At 38.1% G+C, this 21039-nt stretch overlaps 1 protein-coding gene across 2 annotated transcripts in view; it reads left to right on the top strand.

The window, feature by feature from the left end:
• The window catches only part of grik2 (glutamate receptor, ionotropic, kainate 2), a 214937-nt gene extending 194154 nt beyond the window's left edge, over nucleotides 1-20783 (top strand). For both annotated transcript variants that reach the window (XM_026369948.1, XM_026369946.1), the window contains one exon: nucleotides 18752-20783. In XM_026369948.1, coding sequence (XP_026225733.1) covers nucleotides 18752-19005 — 254 coding nt within the window. In that variant the 3' untranslated portion in view covers nucleotides 19006-20783. The remainder of the gene's footprint in view (nucleotides 1-18751) is intronic.
• Nucleotides 20784-21039: the final 256 nt, after the last annotated feature.

The raw sequence follows: 21039 nt of genomic DNA on the forward strand, positions 1-21039 counted from the left end.
AAATGCTTCTGGGATTTGAACAGTGAGTCATACTATCTCCAAGGCAACATTCTGTCACAACTACACAGCATACAATAGACGACCATGAGCCACAGACCTAGGCAAAAAAGTATTAATGGCTTTTATTTAGCTGTTTCCAGTAATTCAGATACATTTAATATTTGAATTAACAAGTCTGAAACACAGATTTAAATGTCAAAGACAGAATTTATGACTCATTGTATGTAGTGAAATAAGACAGCTATGACTTGACTTGCCCCTGTGGTTTATTTAGATCCTGTGAAATGGGCAGATCTAATAAAGACCTTGTCTGTGGGGTATCAGTGGTAATTTGAGGTCTGGGTGCTGCACAATTTTTTATTGGAGAAGTAGCTTTCTGTGATTCAGCGGCAAAAGAAACGGGATCCAATCAGAAGACTACCACTTGCAAGTTCTCTACATTTACCATAGGCATTTTCCTAAAATGATCCATATTCAAGTCCCACATAAAAAGAATTACGACTTGACTAGAACTTGCAAACAATTACTCATGAATATTAAGATTTTTTCAAAGATTGGTAAGGCTTTAAATATTTCTGTAGGAGAAATATTAAGATTTAGAACAGTCTGTAATTTTTGAATGCATCTCAGTGTGCTTCTTGGGGACAAACAACACACACACACACACACACACCAGATGTTGTAGCCTTTGGAAGCAGATATACAAAAAGTCTTGATCCTACTCGAGTCTTAGTGACTTGAAGACTTCAGATGTGACTCAGAGTTGCATTTTGAGGCTCGTGCTCACATAGAAGGAACATATCATAAATGATATAAAGTCAGTTATGCGGGAGGCAGCAAACTGTTTGCAATGTACCATTAGTATTAAGATTGCCACCTTATTGCTTAATGTAGCTGGGCAGTAAGGCTACCAGCACCAAGGCTACATGAGGCAACCTTCCCAGTCTTATTAAGATAAGATGGGATAAATTACTGCATATGCATTGAGTAATCTACATATAAGATAGTTAAGTATATCAGGCAATAAGGTTACAAGTAGTAGTAGAACAAGTCTCCATGCACTTTCTTATTGTCAGATAATGTACTCAATACAATGACTATACGACTGCTAGGGGTAAATTATGTGAGTGCTGGATATTGGATAGATGTTGCAGCTCCCATACGTCTCCACCACATGTAGCAAATATACTGTAGGTAACTGCTCGGTCATGTGTACTTTTACTCATATTTCTTCAGGTTGGTTCAGGCAGTCATGTTAGCACCAGTGTTCTAAACCAAAATTTTTGCTGAAATGAGGTATTGATATTCTCATAGTGCATTTTTTACCTTCAAAACTAAAAGCAATTAATTAATGTATCTAAATTTTTTTGCCACAAGCATAATAGTTTTTATGTAACATTGTAATGTGTGAGTGCACCAGTGTAGCATGTACACTGTGAGCTCTTCATCACCGATCCATTAACAGTAAATCCTAAACAAGGTTATTCATCTATCCAGAGCGAGGCAAATAAAAACAATGGGTAGAGCCAACAAGTAGCTCACAAAGTTTTTTTTTTTATTAATTGCTTTCACACTTGTATCCTGCACAAATGCCACTACTGTCATTATGCACTGTGAATGTCTTTGGTAGGAGCACATAAACATTACAATAATTGCCACACTGTCATTTCATTTGCTTGGGTTTGCACATACTGAATGAATTTGTATTTTAACAGAATAGGGCCACTGGGTCAGAATAAAATAGGTTTGACCAATACTGGTTATTGAAGCTGCTTAGAATTGGTACAGCAGCAAGTATGTAAACCTTATGAAATTTCGTGATTTTCTTCATTAATTTCTCATAAGATGTGATCTGATCTTCATATAGGTCAAGAATATTAACAAATATGATGTGTCTGAAATGATAAATTCATGGTTATTCTCAATACATAGACGTGAAAGCTTAGACTTTGTGTGTCTTATTACTATAGGCACATTGTATTTGTTAATACTCTTGACTTAGATGAAGATCAGATCACATTTTATGACAAATCAATGCAGAAAAACATAAAATTCCAAAAGGTTTACATAATTTGTCTTGCCACTGTATGTGCTGATATTTAGAGGTTTCTTTGCCAAAAAAGCTGGCATTATATAACACAGCTCTCCACTGAAGCTTAGTTCTTGGGGGAAAGTTTAATACTGCATCTAGTACATCTCCAGACTCTAGTTGGGGGCCTACATAGTCCACAATCACTTGCCTACAGTGCCTACATGTACAGTTTCTGTCTTAATCTGACCTCAGTAGGATTCTATATTTACATTCTCATCATCCTACATTTAATGTGGTTGAGAATAGTGTGAAAATCATTACTACCATTTTTCTTCCTAGAGGAACACTGCCAACCAGAAGATAACTTTGCAGGTTGCTCATGAACCCACACGTCAGTGTCCCCATACAAGACACTGAACCCTGGACCCTTGGCACCATAAACTTGACTGCCTGTTTAATAAAGTATATCAAACAAATCTAAATATCTGCAACTAGCCTAGTCTAGCTGGTCTAGTTAGTAGACAGAGATCACTGACATGGCAAGTGAACCAGGATTCAAGTATAGTTAAGGTTGGTCAGTGTTATGACTTTGTTTAGGTTAGGGTGAACTCATTTTTATGCTTTGTGGATGTTAACTGTTTGATTGAACCACATATTAATACTGGTCTGCACCACCACACCTCATTATTACGTTATTATTACCATATTATTTCCTGTCTCACTATATTCAGGACATGTTGCATCTTAAATTTGAAGAGAATGTTTGCACTATCGTGTGTTGCACAATTGCCTAAGATGAACATAATTCCAAGGAAACCAGGTTATAATTTTATAATTTTAGTTTAGCTGATTCCAATTGGTAAATGCGATGCACTTTTAGATCTGTGGTACAAAAACAGTTAAGAAACTATTGTTACAATGCTTGTACCAGATCATGTCCATAAAGAATACAGTGTTTCAAACAGGCAACCACTCAGTACTAGGAAACCCTCTTGTCAGTGTTGGCAGTGCCTGTATAAGTTTTGTGGTGGTTGTAAATATCAGTTAAGTTAGGCCTCTTCAGCTTAGTATAATGATAAAGACATTAGCAGTAGTGCTGCAGATCTTAAAGACATTCATCCTGCATTTCTAAGTCATAGAAACTAGGTTGAAAAGTGTTCAGCTATCCATCTTATATAGAAGAGAAAATCTCAAACCAGCTTACACTAAACTCACCTTGAGTTATTTAGTCCAAATATTGATTTCAAAGAAGTAAAGAGTCTCTATAATGTGTAGCTTGTGAATCTCACAGTCCTAATTAGTATCAGCCTTATCTGTGAAAATTAGCTCTCTGCTATGTTACACTGTGAAAACCAACCATATATTTTGTTTCATTGCTGCAGGCTCCTCATCTAATTGAAAACCACCTACTTTTTTTACAATATGTGGGTTGTTTTCTCACCATGATGCTGCTGCAAGTGTCAAGTTGAAAAATGTGGTGCAAAGCATCTCTTTGTTGTTTTACATGCTTGACAATGCACACCCTGCAATTTGCATTTTATAATTACTTCTGTTTTGTAACATCAGAAAGGAGCAAGCATAGCAGCTAGTCATTTATATAATGGGTTAAGCCACATACACATACTCTTAAACATTAGAGGAACTGCTTAGAGTGTTTTTCGAGGTTAAATCCACGTTAACAGCATAAGTATGTGTTTATGAGATTACTGCATTTATCTATTACTGAATAGATACCACGGGCAAAAGCACTGTCAAAAGAGAATATACACTTGTTATAAAACCCTTATTAAAGTATTAATAAACATTTGATAACTTCACAAACTAAAGACTTCTGTAAGCTTGTCATTTTGATTCATATACTAACATTTGGAAACTTAGTTTCTTCTCATTTTCTCAAAGCATTCCATCATCACTGCTGGTGACTTCGTCCTTTTTTTAACGGAGTTCTCCAGTTATTATTTTTAGACCATGTGCAGCTTCATCTATGTGCACACAGTAGGTAGAAACTGTAGTTCTAGTGGAAAGCTAGCACTCATCAAAACTGATGCATTGCATTGGGCACAATTTAGGCAACATTTCCAGGTGCAGATATGTAGAGACATTTACAACATTTACCATGTTCCCCAGTAACTAGCCAAACTATAGGTGGCGGATGGTGAAAATACAATGATACTGTGTAAAACTTGGTGCCTAAATAATGAAAGAAACTTGAAATGCAGTAATTCCAAAACTCAGAGACTCATTTCGAAATGCAGAGCTTCGGTCTTGACACATCATAAATAATAATAATAATAACAATAATAATATCACCCCTATTACTTCATCATAGTATATTTATAAGTATAACTTTGCATAACTGACATGATGTAGACTGTTCTCAGCTGACTGTCTACAGTAAATGCATATGTAGTTTGGTTATTTCGAAGATATTAACTTTTCATGACATCTGCGCCTCAAACGAGACAGTGTCGAAACCCCCCCAACCCTGCACAAAATAAAAAGGTGTCAGTGTATGATAAAATATGCTTCAGAAAATAATTCTTGCTAATTTAGCTAAAATTAAATCTTACAGAAAGCTGATTTGAGACGCCATAATTTTCCACTAAATCACATGCCTCATAGACCTTCAATGGAGCATTTCTTTGTCATCTCCATTTGAGTCTGTCAGATTTCCATGATTACCATGGTTGTTCCCTTCCTCCCTCTCCGCCTCCTGCTCCTTTCTCTCCTTTCCTTTGCCCTGCTTCCCTCTCTCCCTCCCTCAGCTCCTCCTCCGCTTCCTTCTCCCGCTCCTCCTCCTCCCACTCCTCCTTCTTCTGCTGCTTTTTCCTCTCTTCCTGCCTGCTGCTGAGGCTGCTGCAGACTAACCTGGCTCCTGGGGTGCAGGGACCACCAGCTGTGTGTGAGGAAACCATCTCATCAACACAGCACACACATACACACACACACATACACACACTTGCATGCAAAAGGATGCACACATATGCACATGTGGAAATGTCTGTCTTTAAAGGAAAACTAAAGAATCTGGAGGTTAGTTTCTGTGACATGGCAGATTAGAGTTTTTTAACATTACACAAAAAGTTGCTTTTCAGGCAGGACCACATATAGTGGACGAGCTAAATCTCCATTGGTGGAGTCAAAACACCAGAAATCAAAGCTGTGTCACAAAGATGTTCTTCCCCAATAAAGTTAGAGTTAAGACGATTATGTAATACTAGACAAAAATGTTGATATTGGACAATTGTGTTAAACACAGGTTTAGTCAAATTTATATGCTACAACCAATCCCAACATTTTTTTATTCACAATTCTGCACAAGAAGATGTGATTATGATGTAATTAATAGTAGGGAATGGTTTCAGAGTTATAGTTGTTAAAAAGGTGAAAGTCAATTAGAAGTGTGTAACAGGAAGTAAAATGTGATCATCTGTAAGTAAGACGTGCTGCATGCCCATCCCGTCCCCACACCTCATTAATCACACATCAAGAAGCGATTCCTTCCTCCATAGAGTGCAGAATCACCCAATATGAACTTAATGCATAGTATACCAAACTACACGATTCTACAGAAATACAAGATGAGGTTCATTTTCTATTAATCTGGTGTGTTTTGCTAGTCACATGAAGGGAGGTTAAGTATATAAGCCATTAAATGGCAACTTTTGTGTAGTAAATCTGATTTCCGTGTTTATATGAACGCTGTCCTGTGCGACAACAAAACTGATTTTACTGGCATCTACTGTGGTGGTGCTTGAAGCTTGCATTCATAAACACTAAGTAGAGTTTACAATGGCAGAACATTATAAACGCCATAGGGAAAACTCCCTAACGGATTAAATCAGGTATACAAAGCTGAACAGCAGTGAAAGGAAAGAAAATTATTACCTCTTTGGCTTTCACTGCAAGAACAGGCAAGACACACTTACCTAGAGAATAGACATTTGCAAGCATACATGCAACCCTGGCGCTATGAAAACTTATTATCACTGTCAGCATTCTTATGATGCACACAACTCTTAAAAATGAGATGTTCAGACCAATATTGAACTTCTGAGAAAAAAAAGCTAGTCTAGCAACTCCAGCAAAAACACAAGATGGACAACCTTTGCTGCAACAGAATGGGCTTCATGTAAGAACCACTCTTATGAATAGATTTATATTTTTTTTAAATGCTATGTACAGGCAATTTAAGATACTTTAAGGAATTCACCAATTTTCTCATGTTGTCATTTTTCTAGGTAGGAGTTAAATTTCCGAGTGATCAAGATTTGTTTTACATGTCTCTGACACACAGAGCAGACAGACAAGAATTATTAGGGTTTCAACTGAGTGGATTTAGAGGCTACAGTAGGCCTTATAATAAAGTATTATTTAGTAGTTGTCCCCAGATCAGATCATATATCTTGAAATGATTTACTTTAGAATGACATATTTAATGTCTGACTTAATGTAACTGTCTCTCTTAACAGCAAATGAAATTTCTCCATTAATGAAGCTGAACACAAACCTTATAAGGCAATTCTACGGGCGTCAGGGATGCTAATGATGCTAATTTATGCAGCTCCTCATGAACAGATGGTACTAATCAGTCTGAAAAAATTGATTTATGACAGGTCTAAGCAGTTAAGAGAGTTTGGTGACTCTGAACAATCGTAGGAATAAAACTTACTAAAAAAAGGCGAAATTTAGGACAAGCATATGAAAATGTTTTTGCATGAGGCCCAATGTGACATCATTTGTCAAAGCACGACGTGTCGACCAATAATAATAATAATATAATAATAATAATAATACATGCACAAAACTAAATTATTTTGTAGCAATTAGTGGTTACCTCATTGTATTCTTGACTTGACTATCTATAATGAAATGGTTACCTTACTTCAACTGAACTTGCTCTACATGTGCCTGATAGAACATCTTTGACTGCGATAGCTTAAGCTGAAAATGAAGCTTGGGAATTGCAAAATAATGCAATATTACATTCATAAATACATATGTGCTTCTTTTGGGCTTTATGTATAATGCATGTCTGAATCATAGAATAAACTGTACATACAGTTGCATTATGTATTTGTATGTCTGATATATTTCAGGGCAATGAACTTAATGGACTTAGTAGGCAAAAGGCCTTTAGTGTAGACACAGTTTTTCAATTGGTAGACACAAAACATGAAGACAAGTGAACATCTAGTTCATTCAGGCTGCACTGCACCAAATGTGGATGACAGCGGAGAGGAGACTGCAGATTAGAGAAACCCTCATGGCAGCTCATCATTTTTTGGGGGGCCAGAGAAAAGCGAAGCTTTGCATGTAGCTGATGCTTTTATCCAAAGCTACTTACAGGGGTAAAAGGCAAAGACAGGGTAAGCATAAGGAGGTCTTGCCTAAGGACCCCTACTAGAGGTAGGTCACGGCCGGGATTCGAATCCTGGTGTCCCACATGGAGGGTAGTGATATTACCACTATACTATCCAGCCACTAACAGATTACTGTGCAGCCGTGCCCCATCCCATGTGCATCACTGCCTCACAACTATTCCTTCTCCATTCACTATAAACAGAGCCCATTACGCCTCACTGTCAGTGTGATAGACCTTTATATGTTGAGCTTACAGAGAACTGAATAGACCTGAACAGAGTTCCTTTAAAATAGGTCTCATTTAACTTAAACTTCTTTTTAAGAAGTTATTATTCTTCTAACTACCTTTGTATTACTACACATATAAAATCCATATAGAATGAAATTAAGCCTTATATTGGCCTGAAAATGTGTCAATAACATGAGTTACATTAGCCATTATTTATTTATACAATAAGACCTGGGTAATTAATCACATGAACTGAATGCACCTTTTTCTTTTGTTGTTTGTGGATGTCAGATTTACAACCTTTCCATTTCTTGTCAAAGCAGGCAGGCCCTTCCCCTGAGCTACCCCTACAGTGCCATGCAGCACTGTGTGCAGCTGCGGCTGATTGTTGAACATCATAAAAACTCTGTAATCCAATGACCCTAAGCAGCTACCATCAATCCAACATGCCACCCTGAGTATGAGCATAGTGAACCCAGTGTTCCCCAGAGCCTGGAGCTATATGGCTATTACACTGCCATACCATTTAATTTTACAGAAGGGGGAAATCAATAGCTATGAAAGGCCTGTTTCTGAATGTCTTGGACAATCACACTATAACAAATATATGGAAAAAATAAATATATATAGTTTGGTGACATTTCATGTGTTTGCTGCAGGTGTATAATAGATGCCTGCAAAAACACAGCAGATGTGATGTTTTAGCATGAGAACATTGTGAATTTAGAGAACTTTTATGTTCATCACGAGCTGGCCTCATAAAGTGAACTAAACACATGCCTTGTGTTGTAGGTGTAAGTGTTGGTTCAGAATGTCCTTCCAGTCAATTCTGTATGTTTGGGATGAGTCCCTCTTATTGGCTAGTTTAATCCCACGCTTCTGTCTTTTGTGCAGCATTGTGCCCCTACGGTCTTTTGTTGTCTGTCAGTGAGCGAAGAGTGAATTCTCGCGTTTTACTGTGGATGCCCAAAGACATGTTTGAAATCAGTTGGGGAGCATGATTCCCATCAGATGTGTGTAGCAATTTGGATGGATGTGCTGCCCCAAAGTAATTAATAAAATGCAAAGGTCAGTTGCTTGGCCTGAAGATAAGGCAGCACAGTAACTAATTTCAGGGGGCACAAATGTTTGATTTCAGGCCATAGTAATAACAACAAATACATAATAATAATAATAATAATAATAATAATAATAATAATAATAATAATAATAATAATAATAATAATAATAATAATAATAACATACTTTATTGATCCCCAAGGGGAAAATTATGTTGGACAGCTACCAGGCAGTACTGTACACTTTGACACTTCTACAGGGTTTTGGTGTCATGACATGACATGACACCTCAACATATAGCCTGGAGGACCTGTTAAGGCCATTATTGATCAATTTCTACATTTTGTCATTATATTTTTGTCCACCACTACAATGTCGGGCTGGTTGGCCATTACCAGTTTGTCAGTCTGTATCTGGAAGTCCCACAGAATCTTTGCTCTGTCATTCTCAACCACCTTTGCAGGTGTGTCCCATTTTGGGACACTCTTTGGGACTTCCAGCCTGTGCTCAGCACAGATGTTCCTGTACACCAGCGCTTCTCAATTATTTTCTGTTGTGCCCTCCCTAGGAAGAAAAAAACATTTTGCGCCCCTCACAACTATAAATAGTATAATTTGTCTATAAAATTGTTATAAGTACACCTCTGTTTAACACTTTATCCTCATTTACATTAAAGAAAACAAAAAAGAAAGAAATACAGTATAGATCAACTTACAACAAAGAATAACTTTATTGAGAGTTTAGTAGTTTTTTTTTTTTTGTCTGTAAGAGAAAAAAAACAAGTGCAACAGTGCAACAATTTGCCTGAAATAGTAAAGAAATTTAATCCTTACATTTTTGACCGACTTGAACCATTTGATACTGAAAAGTAAAATTAAATAAACTCAATAAATAATAATAAATTCAAACTGATCAGCAACATTAACTGCTGGCACCTTGCATCCCGCTGTTATGTGCTGGATTGTTTCAGGGGCATCTTTGCACAGGTTGCACCTGGGGTCCTGCCTAGTATGGTAGATCCCAGTCTCTATTGAGCCCCCAGTGTTCCCGTCACCACGGGTACCAATTGTGCCTTCACCTTCCACATCTTTTCCAGCTCTTCTTTCAGCCCTCGGTATTTCTCAGTCTTTTTGTGCTCCTTCTTCCTGATGTTGCTATCACTTAATCACAGAGCATGTACAGTATTTAATTTGATATTTTTTTTCTTATGATATGTCATATACTGGCTGTGGCAAGACCTTCTTACACTTACCCTGCCTTGTACCTTGTAAGTCACATTGGATAAAAGCATCTGCCAAATGGCTAATTGTAAATGTAAATACAGAAGACATTAGGACTTCCACCAATGCTAATTTGCTTCAGAACAAAATTTTGGAAACAAACAAAACAAAACAAAAACAGAATCAAATAAAAAAAGAAATGACCATCAACATAAATTAATCGGTCTAAAACAAAGTTAATTGGACATTAAGGCCTGTGATGTAGTAATGAGAATGTAGTCTTGGACGCGTTCTTTTATCAAAGAGAACCCCTAACCCGACCACATCCTTCTCAGTTTCTTTCAATAATAAGATACCCAACGTATTTGTAAAGACCAAAAATGATATATATCAAGTAGAAGTCAACACATGCATTGCACAACATTTATATATTGAATCTTGGAGCCCTTTATCTTTGCAGATATTTAAACTAAACATAATTGAGTCACAGGGGACAATATGGTGCCTGTCTGATAATGCATCACTTGTGCTCAGATAACTCAAGTAGAATTCTGGCCTTAAGTGCAGGACATCAGCAACAGTGGTCAGACTTTTTAAATGTGATGTGAAGAATCAATGTGGTATAGATTTTGGTGTTAAAATGCTATAATAACTCCTCTGAATCAATAGCATTTGACATTACAAAAACGTGTCAGCTTTCAGTGGCTTTTCCACCATTGCTTCATCCACGAATGACATTATCATTGATGAGAGAGAAAGAATAATAGTAAGGATAGCGCTGGCCTTTAGGTAAGTGCCTGAATCAGTTTCATAATAATTATACTACAATATGTTTTGTATGTTTAGTTGTGTTTCAGCTGCAGCTCCTTATTAGTTAGGAGAATTCATACAACGTCAAGGCTTTCGCTTGTAGTATTTCAAGGAGCAGGACTGTTCTAGTCCCAGCTGCCGCTGTTGTTTCAGACAGCATTTGCAGATGCCACAACAGCTTATGAGAAAAGGGGAGAGAACGTGAAGAAGCAGCAGTTTAATTGGGCATGCAGAGACACAAAATTCCAGTCGGTGGAGATACAATATGCATCAATAAGTGATGATGTTCTATGAGCCGTTAAACGCACCGTGCTCACAGAGATTTGTTTACACACGTGGTGGAGTTGCCTGTTGATTTTGTCAATAGATTTTGTTGTACATGGTTGTGTAGGGCCGAGATTTTGCAAACTGTTTTTTTTTTTATTGTGTTTATGTTTGTCAATCTACCATAAGGCACAGTGTTCATTCTAATTCTAATTTCTAATGCCACCGATTAGGGCAATTCCCTCGAACAGCCAGCAATCCACTTAACACATGATTCATGCTAATGAAGTTTTGGTACAGCTGAAAAGACTTTACAAAATGACTTCCAAATATTTAGTTGCTGGCAAATAATAATTTATTGTACATACTGTACAAAACCGTCTTTAAAAGCTGAATATGCAGGATGACATGACACAAAAGCTGCAACATATGCAAACTACCTCCATCCCAGAACTTCTGAATCTCCACTGAGTCTGTATAAAGGACATGCTATAATTTCTTCACATTGGAAAGCCTTTTATGTGAAGTACCAACAAGAAATTTACTACCACTAAAAGCTACAAAAAGAATGAAGTACTCATGTTCAGTATTTGTGACTTGCCATTTATGTTATTTGTCAACATATTTTCATGATTAATTCACTAGTCCTGCACAGCCCCTTTTTAATCCAGCCGTCTACAATATGCCTGCTCATACATAAACACGACTTAAAGCAGATTGTATCCTTTGAGTCTTTTTTCTGCACATTAGAGCACTTCTAAAGCATGGGTAAACCCAAATGCGCCCTGTGCTGCTGCTGTTGATCTGCTAATGTGCTGCTCACTACACTACAAACTCCAAACCTAAAAGCCACCACCGGCCAGCATGGATTTAAGCTGTGATCTTCTAGCTCCACCATGTGCAGTCTATATTCTCATGATGTTAATAGAAAATAATATAATGTATAATAATAATAATGTTACAATTACATTCCCTACAAATACATGTATGCATTTGCACTTTAAATGCATAGACGAATAATTAAGGAGGAGACAGTGTTGCCTATTATGACTCTATAGTGAAAACATCATGATGGCTTGGCACAACACGTCTAATGCAGACTCACCTATTCAGTTAATAGTCTCGTTTTATCAAAAATAAGTCTTGTGTTTACATTGTTTTTTCTCAGGTTTCTGAAGCACAGTGGCAAGAGATAAACTATACCAGTTATCCAGCTCCAGCAGTCTATTACTCATCCATCATATGAGTGAGAATGTTGTTACACTGACAGCTGCTGGCTGTGATTCACTTCCTTCCTTGATGAACAAAATGAACATCCTGATGCTGAAAATACGAGCAGGTTGTCAGCTGATTTCGAAACTACAAGATGCAAGTCGGGGCCTGTTTACAGCCGGAAATTCATTTAACTGTGCATGAATTATGAACATCCTCCCACCCCCCTCTCTAGAATTGACAACCCTTCCAGCTAACAAAATTGTTGATATAGTGCATACATAGAAACATAATGTCTTCCAGATGTTCAATTGTGACTCGGCTTAATGAGGAAGCATTTATTAAAATGTATTCACAAAGTCATAAAATGTTAAAACTGGACACACCTAGTGCTATGTCTAAATCCCACTGTATTTTATTTGCTTTTGTAATATATTCAGTTGTGGGCATTTATTAGACAATATAGTTTGTACCAGATGATAGCTGTTGTGTTGGCAAGGTGATGCCCTTATCATTTCTTACATGACCAGCAGACCTTCAGGAGATCCTTCAGGATAAAGTAGAGAGAGCCTCTGGAGTTAAAGTTGGATCAGTGCTGTGACAGTTGTTTGCTTTCCACACACACACCAACCAACTCTGTTTCCATTAATAAATGTAACTAGGGTCCAAAATGAACACCTGTCAAGCGACAAATGTGGGTAGATTTTCCGTTTGGAGTAAAATTTCTGATCTTTCAAAATACTTTCCACCACATCATTCCATCATCATTACCAGGTTATGATGGTAGTTGGATGGCTATTTCCTGTGTTTACATTAAAGGTTAAACCATGTAGCATTTGCTTCTGAAGCATGTTGTTGGAAGTGAGGCATTCAGGGACAATTCGTCCATGTTTAAAGAATTTTGTGCAACTTCGTGAGTTATGTTGTGGCTTTTCATTTTTTGTTTGAATATAAACATATTAATCACTAATCAACATATTAGAAAAAAAAATTCAATTCTTACATTCCGCTCACTGTAAGATTGTTTTCAACATCCAGTTTTAGTTCAATAATATACCAACACTAATGTATACAGTATGTAAAACAAAATGCCTTTTTTTTTTTTCTTATGGATGTTTTCATCTACCAGCCACTTTGGTCGGTGACTGGATGTAGCACTTAATTTTTTCTTAATACTGTATAAGAACACCAGTCAATGCAACCACAAGAGGGCATAATCCAGTGTCATCTTTTGACAGTCCCAAGTCTGTGTAAATGCAGAGGGTTGTGTCAGGAAGGGCATCAGACCTAAAATATTTGCCAAATCAAATATCAATCATCAACACAATCTTCCATACCAGATCGGTCATGGCCCGTGTTAACAACAACAGCAGGGTGCAGGTGGAAACACAGGTGACAACGGTGTGTCCAAGAGACTAGATAGAAAGGTAGCAAGGACAGAATCTTAGAATCAGAGTTCATGTAGTTTTACCATGGTATGGATAGGAAGATAATTGCATAAGGAGTTATTTTGAAAGAGGAGTTTGTCAGGAATATTCTAGAGGTCAAAAGAGTATCAGATAGGGTGATGACTCTGAAGCTGGAAATTGAAGGTGTGATGTTCATGTTGTTAGTTATGCCCCACAGGTAGAATGTGAGTTAGAAGAAAAGGAGAAATTCTAGAGTGAATTAGATGATGTGATGCAGTGCAGACCACTTTTTGATGGACAGATTTGGTCTAGCTGGAAGGTGTAGTGGTAAGATTGCTCCAGTAGGGGATCCTTAGGCAAGGCTTCTTTATGCTTACCCTGCCTTTGCTTTGTACCTTCTACCTCACTTGTAATGCCTAAAAGTGTCTGCCCAATGACTAACTGTTATGACCTGTGTTGCGATTTAATTTTCTCAAGGTCGTCACTAAAGCAAAAACAGAGTACTACCAGGACAAACTCAGCAACACCACTGACACCAGGAAGCAGGAAGCTTTTTTCCACTTTCAAGTCACTCCTCTGCACCCTTCCACCTCTCTTACTGTTGATGACTTTGAAAAAAAAAAAAAAAGATTCTTGACCCCGCTTATTTGGAGAATTACAGACCTGTGTCTCTTTTTTCATTCCTGGCCAAGACCCTTGAATGAGCAGTCTTCAATCAAATGACTGTCCTTCTTTCTAGGAACAACCTCCTAGATGTCAACCAATCTGGCTTCCTAGAGAACTTTACTTTATTCTTCTTAGCTCAGACATTTTGCTTGCTTTGTACCTCACTTGTAAGTCACTTTGGATAAAAGCATTTGCCAAATAACTAAATGCACATTTAAATGTAATGTCTTCAGGACAGGAATCCAGAAGGACAGATGGTGCCAGACTTTGCAAAAAGGACATAAATGGCTGATGTGAATACTTTCTTCCAGAAGAGGCAGAAACATAGGGTATACACGTAGGGTACATAAAAGAACGGAGGGTGAGATTAATCAGGTGGACTCCATCTTGTGCTGATGCTATAATCTAAAAGAGATCAGCGACTGAAAATTATTTGCACGGGAGAGTGTAGCCAGACAACACAGGATGATGGTGTTTAAGATGAAGGGGGAGGAAGATGAAAAGGACTAAGGCAGAGCAAAGGATTAAGTAGTGAAAGCTGAAAAAGGAATACTGGAGGTGAGACACGCTCTGGGTGGTAAGGAGGTGTTTCAGATGACTGGACAACTAAAAATACTGTGGTCAGGAAGACAGGTAGGAGGGTATTTGGTGTGGCATCATAGAAGTGGAAAGTGGACTAGGAGACTTGGTGGTGGAACGAGAAAGTCTAGGTGTGTATACAGAGAAATAGAGTAGACAGGGAGACGCAGCGCAAGGTGAAGGTAGGGAATAAAGCTGTTGAGCCATACAATGAAGTTATAGGAAAGAGTAGTGAAAGCTATGCTAAGGGCAGAGGTGAGCATTTGTGAGCTACAATGTGGTATGCCTAGAAAGAGTACAACAGATGCAGTATTTGTTGTGAGGATGCTGATGGAAAAGTAAAGATATGGGCAAAGGGAGTTGCATTGTGTCTTCGAAGATCTAGATAAAGCGTATAACAGGGTGTCGAGAGAGGAGCTGTGGTATGGTATGAGGAAGTCAGGAGTGGCAGAAGAATGTTGTGCAGGACATGTTTGAGAGCTGTAAGACAGTGGTAAGGTGTGCTGTAGGTGTGAAAGATTTCAAGATGGAGGTGGGTCCCCTTTCTTGTTTGCTCTGGTGATGGACAAATGACAGATGAGGTTAGGCAGGAATCTTCATAGACTATGATGCTGATAACAGATGACATTGTGATCTGTGGTGAGAGCAGGGAAGAGGTGGAGGAAAATCTAGAGAGGTGTAGGTGTGCTCTAGAAAGCAGAGGAATGCGGTTATATGGGGCAGAGGTAAAGAAGGTGCATGACTTAAGTACTTAGAGTTAATGGGTTCAGAGTAACGGAGAGTATAGCAAAGAGATGAAGAGGCGTATGCGAGCAGAATGGAACGGGTGGAAAAAAGTGTCAGGCATAGTGTGTGATAAAAGAGCATCGCCGACGCTGTACGGCTTAGAAACAGCAGCACTAAAGAAAAGACAGGAGGCAGAAATAGAGGTAGCGGTAATCAGTATCAGTAAACGGATGATGAGGTTGGAGCTGCCAGGCAGGAGGACTAAAGGAAGACCAAAGAGGAGATTTATGGATGTAGTGAGAGAGGACATGAAATTTGTTGGTGTGAGAGAAGAGGATGAAGAGGATAGGGTTAAATGGAGGCAGATGATTTGCTGTGGTGACCCCTAAAATGGAAAAGTCTAATGAAAAAGGGGAAGAAGGTAATGATGGTGGGGGACAGGGAGTAGTATCAGCTCTTTAACCAATCTGCAGCTATGCAGAATGTAAATTCTCTGAGACAAGAACAGATGAACGAACATCTCAGAAAGGAACTGAGATGCATGACAGAAACGACGAGGTGCACTCCTGCCTCCAAACGTCAGAGAAAATTAAATCCAAGATAAGAACATTTACTTACAACTGTGATCTTTCCCTAATGTTAACCAAATTGGTCTCGTATCATAAGCCTAATCACATGCAGGACTCTGGACCAATCCTAGGTTTGCAATATATGCTCTAAATATCTTTCTCCACCACTGTCCTAAGGCTTATTTTAAATTTAGAAACATAGCGCAGGATGGATAGGAGGAAAAACACACTGCCAATGCCAGAGGGCAGTTATCTTTCACCTTTTTTAATTAATATAAACAAGGTGTCATAGACTGCTTGGCCAACTAATATCTGTCTCCTTAGCCAAAATTGAAATTCCCATCAGTAAAAACTGTTGAACATGTCTCATTCCCACATTTTTACTCAATGAGTACAGATATTAGACTCAATTGACTGTACATCACAGCTATAATATTCTCTAAAAATCTCTTTCTTTTCAGTTGTTTATCTCTGTTTGCATTAATTAAGTCGCCATGTAGCCTAAATACAGTCAGGTGCTATAAAGTGAAATATTTTGGAAGGGTGTCCAGATGTTCAGCTACATCATAATCAGTGTATGGATAAAGCTACACTAGGGAATATTCAAATGAAAATCTGCAGAAATCCAGCTGCCTTATCAAGTTAAATTACAAATTAGGGTTGACACACAGACACACACACACACACACACACACACACACACACAATACATGTGTCTTTTTTCTCACAAAAATGAGCATTTCTAAAGCTGCCTCTACACACATTTTGTGAAAGATTTCTCCTCCCTCAAAACAAGAATTCAATACTGTTGAGGGTAGATCTGGAATATTACTGACACTATACCATCCACATTTTCATTGAGCTTCTCACTCATATGTCAGAGTATGCCAAAGGTACTACTCAGTGGTTTGGTCTTGCTTGGGTTATTTTGTAGGTTCTTTGAGAGCCTGAAACAAGTCCAGTTGCCAGTAGGTAACACCTTAATCATTGACCATTATTTATTTTCACATAAACTTCCAGTTCTTTTAAATGAACACATCTGCCCATTATACTGCATCATCATGCAGCAGTGACAAACCTAACAGCCTATTGTTGTTTGATAGTTCATTTCCACTCCATACTAAAATAAACTAAACCTACTGGATCCAAATAATTCAAAAGCACTGCTGTAGTCCAGTTACTAAAGGGAACATTGCTAGATTTAGGACATCACTAGACAGTAGAGTACTGTGGTGACTTGACTTGATGTCACTCAATACTATATTTCATGGACAACATCAAAACAAAATAGGGCACTATTGGCCACCAAAATGTATACCCATTGATTTTCAAAGCGGTTTCTGATACTGTATATACTAGAACAACAAAATCAAATAGGAAATACATTGACACTGAAAATTCAGCACTTTATCATTTAGTGACCAGTGGCAGTCTAGCACATCATACATTTTCCCTTACCTTATATTTGCTATGACGAGAGTTGAACATGCTACAACATTGTGCAGAAAGATGGAATCATAAAAATGTTTGCATTTGATATTTCAATAAGACTATAACTATGTTAGGCTCTACTTCGCAAAGCTAAATACCCGCATTTATGTAGCTCAGTGTTGACATTTATTATTATTATTATTATTGCTAATTATGCAATATATTTTGCAAAACTGCAAAATTAACATTTTGGATGTCTTGAGATGGGGTTAAGAAAAAAATGAACAGCTTTTAACCAACAGAGAACTGATCCAATTTTCATTCACAAACCCAAACACAGACCTAAACACACTGAAGCAAACCAACAAATTACAACCACAGCCGGACATGGCAAAGAATACCAACAGACCAGCAATAACAGACAAGATGGTGGATCACATGGCATTTCTGAGCTTAAACAGAGCCTTTTTGCTTCTGCTGAAATTCAGTCATGTCTTTACTGAAACTAAAAGTCAGGTTTCTTCAGACAAAGAGGCAGCAGAATATCCTTCTTCTGGTCCTTGCTGGGAACCACTTTGTCCGTGAATGAGAACTGAACCAGGTGTCTGTTGGTCACAACAGGAGATTGTGAAAAGGCAGTAACAAAAAAAAAAAAAAAACACAGTAAAAGTAGAAAAGCAACTACAACTTTGTGGTTAAAATTACTGCTGAAATGTATTGGACATTACAAATTGATAATGTGTCACAGTTTGAAAATGCATAAGTGTAGATGCATTTGAAACAGAATATTTTGTAATGCATTATACAGTATATGCATTATAAGCATGAGCAGCAACAACTACAAATTCACCACAAATGTATTCAGACACTAAATTGAGTAATGCTATGAATTTACACTTTACACTCTGCTACACAGCCTACGGACCTGCACTTTCCTCCATCCTACTACTACTCGTCCTATTCCTTTCCAGCACTCCCTCCATTGCCAGCTTGCTACACTGCATATTTCACAGTTTTCCCCTGAGGCAGTTTGGAGCTGAGGTGGTGGGTGGTGATTGGGGGAGGCAACAAAACGAGGCTGCCTGTGGGGAGAACAGGCTTGTTTTGTTGCCCATAACATTTGGACAGGGGAAACAGTCTGAAACCTATTCTGTTCTCCTTTTTTTGATTTCTGTCTGCAGAGGTCCTTCTGCAGTGCCATGGTGGACGAGCTGCGGGTTTCCCTCAAGTGCCAGCGCCGGCTCAAACACAAGCCTCAGCCACCCGTCATGGTGAAAACGGAGGAGGTCATCAACATGCACACCTTCAACGACCGCAGACTGCCAGGGAAAGAGACCATGGCCTAAAATGGGAATCTCAATCACTTTCACACCCTCTGTGTTGCAGAGAGGAATTGTGCAGAGACACTGGGGAAAAGGGTCAGGGTAAATGGTGAAGGGGTATGTGTGTGTAATGGGGAGGGGGGGTTGAATGGGTTACAATGGTTGTCAGTTGAGTTATTTCAGAGGTAGAACAGAGGTGCTTGGAAGTACACTGACGAAATGTCATTCTTGTTTTGTTATAATTAGCTAGGGATACGGGATTCTACAATATTTCCTGTGGAAATAACTTGAACCTGGGTGAAATTTCAGCAAGTTACCTCATTTCTCTTTCCACCTTGGCAAGGTGGCAAACAGGTGCCAGGATTTTCAAAACCCAGGAGTCTGGAAATAAATTTTAGGTGGGACAGAGGGGGTCCCTTCAAAAATTTAAAAATAAAGAATTGGACCTAACGTCTTCAACTGCTGCTCAGCCAGTCAGTCTTTCACTGCACAGCACAAAAGAGGCCGGCTGAGCAGCATCAAGCTCATCTGAGAAACCTTGTGTGAATATGATACGAAATGGGTAATTAGGGAGAAAGGTTTGCATAAGATTGTGTTTTGTTTTCTTTAAAAAAGTTGTGAATAGAATGATTACACAGGCTCTCAACTATATTAAACCCAAAGCCCCAAGTAGGACGGCAAGCTTGGCTGCTCCCAAAATGTACAAAGAGACATTGATTAGTCACATAAGATAGATTGATACCCGAAATGGATATACTGTATATCATCCATCAGGCAATAAGTGATATCATTTATTTGTGTTTCAGAGTACTAACACTTTTAGTCTATTTGTAAAAGGTGAGGGTGGGGGAGGGAGGGGGGCAGATTATGGTTAAATACAAGCAGAGAATGCAGGTGTAGGAGCAATATAGTGAGCTATTGATGTCCATGTATCAACCAGTAGTCACTTAGAGAGGATTCTATGGAGGTACACACCCTTAATGTCAATAAGGAGGAACCTTGGAATAGCATGGGCATGACTCATAATATCCAAGTTCACAGCAATTACACAAGACACAAACTCTATTTATTCTTAGTATTTATTGTTTTATTTATGAGAATCCTTATTTATATCTCTACGGACTGGATTTTCGCTACTGCAGTAAATACACCTCTCTTCAATTCTGTGTGGGTATACACATTTTTTCCCATTTGCTCAGTGTCGAGTCTCCAGTTTCATTTTGTACTCCTGTGGCTTTTTTCCCCCTTTCTTTGGCAGCAGAGCTCCACATTCACTTGTGCAAATGCAATTTCTATGAAAAAGTGTTTTTGTATGAAGAGAATCAAAAATTTTGTAATGATTTTTATCAACTCAAAACACACCATGAGGAGTGTCATCCATGGCACAGAGGTGGTACTCCACACCAGTTTTTTCAAGATGCTTTCCTAGACACTAGACAGAGCTGCCACAAACACACAAACACACACAAACACACACCTAAGAGTGCAAGGTGCACCCATTCTCCATGGAGCAGATTCACACCAATTAGCAGTGTGTTCTCCAACAGAGGCATTAACATTCTGGTAAAGCATCAGTGACATAATGTTGTTTTGGTGAAGAAGAAAAAGAAAAAAAAAAACTATTTTTATCATGTTAAACAAATCCTATTTAAAGAAAGATATTTTTACTTCACGTGAAAGAAGAGTAATGATAAATAACGGTTAGAGCAAAGATATTGTGTAGACACACAGAAAGGGAGGAAGACTGCTAATAATGCTTATCATTCTATACCCCTGATTTCTGATAGACTGCTAGAATCCAGTCCTGAGCAATTGTGTGTAAATGGTTTTAAAATGGAAAAAGATGTATTAAAAAATAAAGAACACTTAAATAATTTTGAACTTGTGAAAACAAAATGGAGTGCACACAGTTTACCCTTTGAATTGATGCACACATTTAAAGAAAATAAAAAAAATATTCATAACCTTTATGTCATCTGCCTCTTTCTTGAAAGAATGAAACATAAAACAGACATAAAGTATTTCTTCAAAATTCCCTATAATGACAACGTAAAAAATGTTTGAAATCTTTGCAAATGTATTTAAAATGAAAAACAAAGAAAGTCACATGTACATAAGTATTCACAGCCTTGGCCAAGACACTTAAA

The sequence above is a fragment of the Anabas testudineus genome, chromosome 16 (genome assembly GCF_900324465.2).
Source record: "Anabas testudineus chromosome 16, fAnaTes1.2, whole genome shotgun sequence".
NCBI lineage: Eukaryota > Metazoa > Chordata > Actinopteri > Anabantiformes > Anabantidae > Anabas > Anabas testudineus.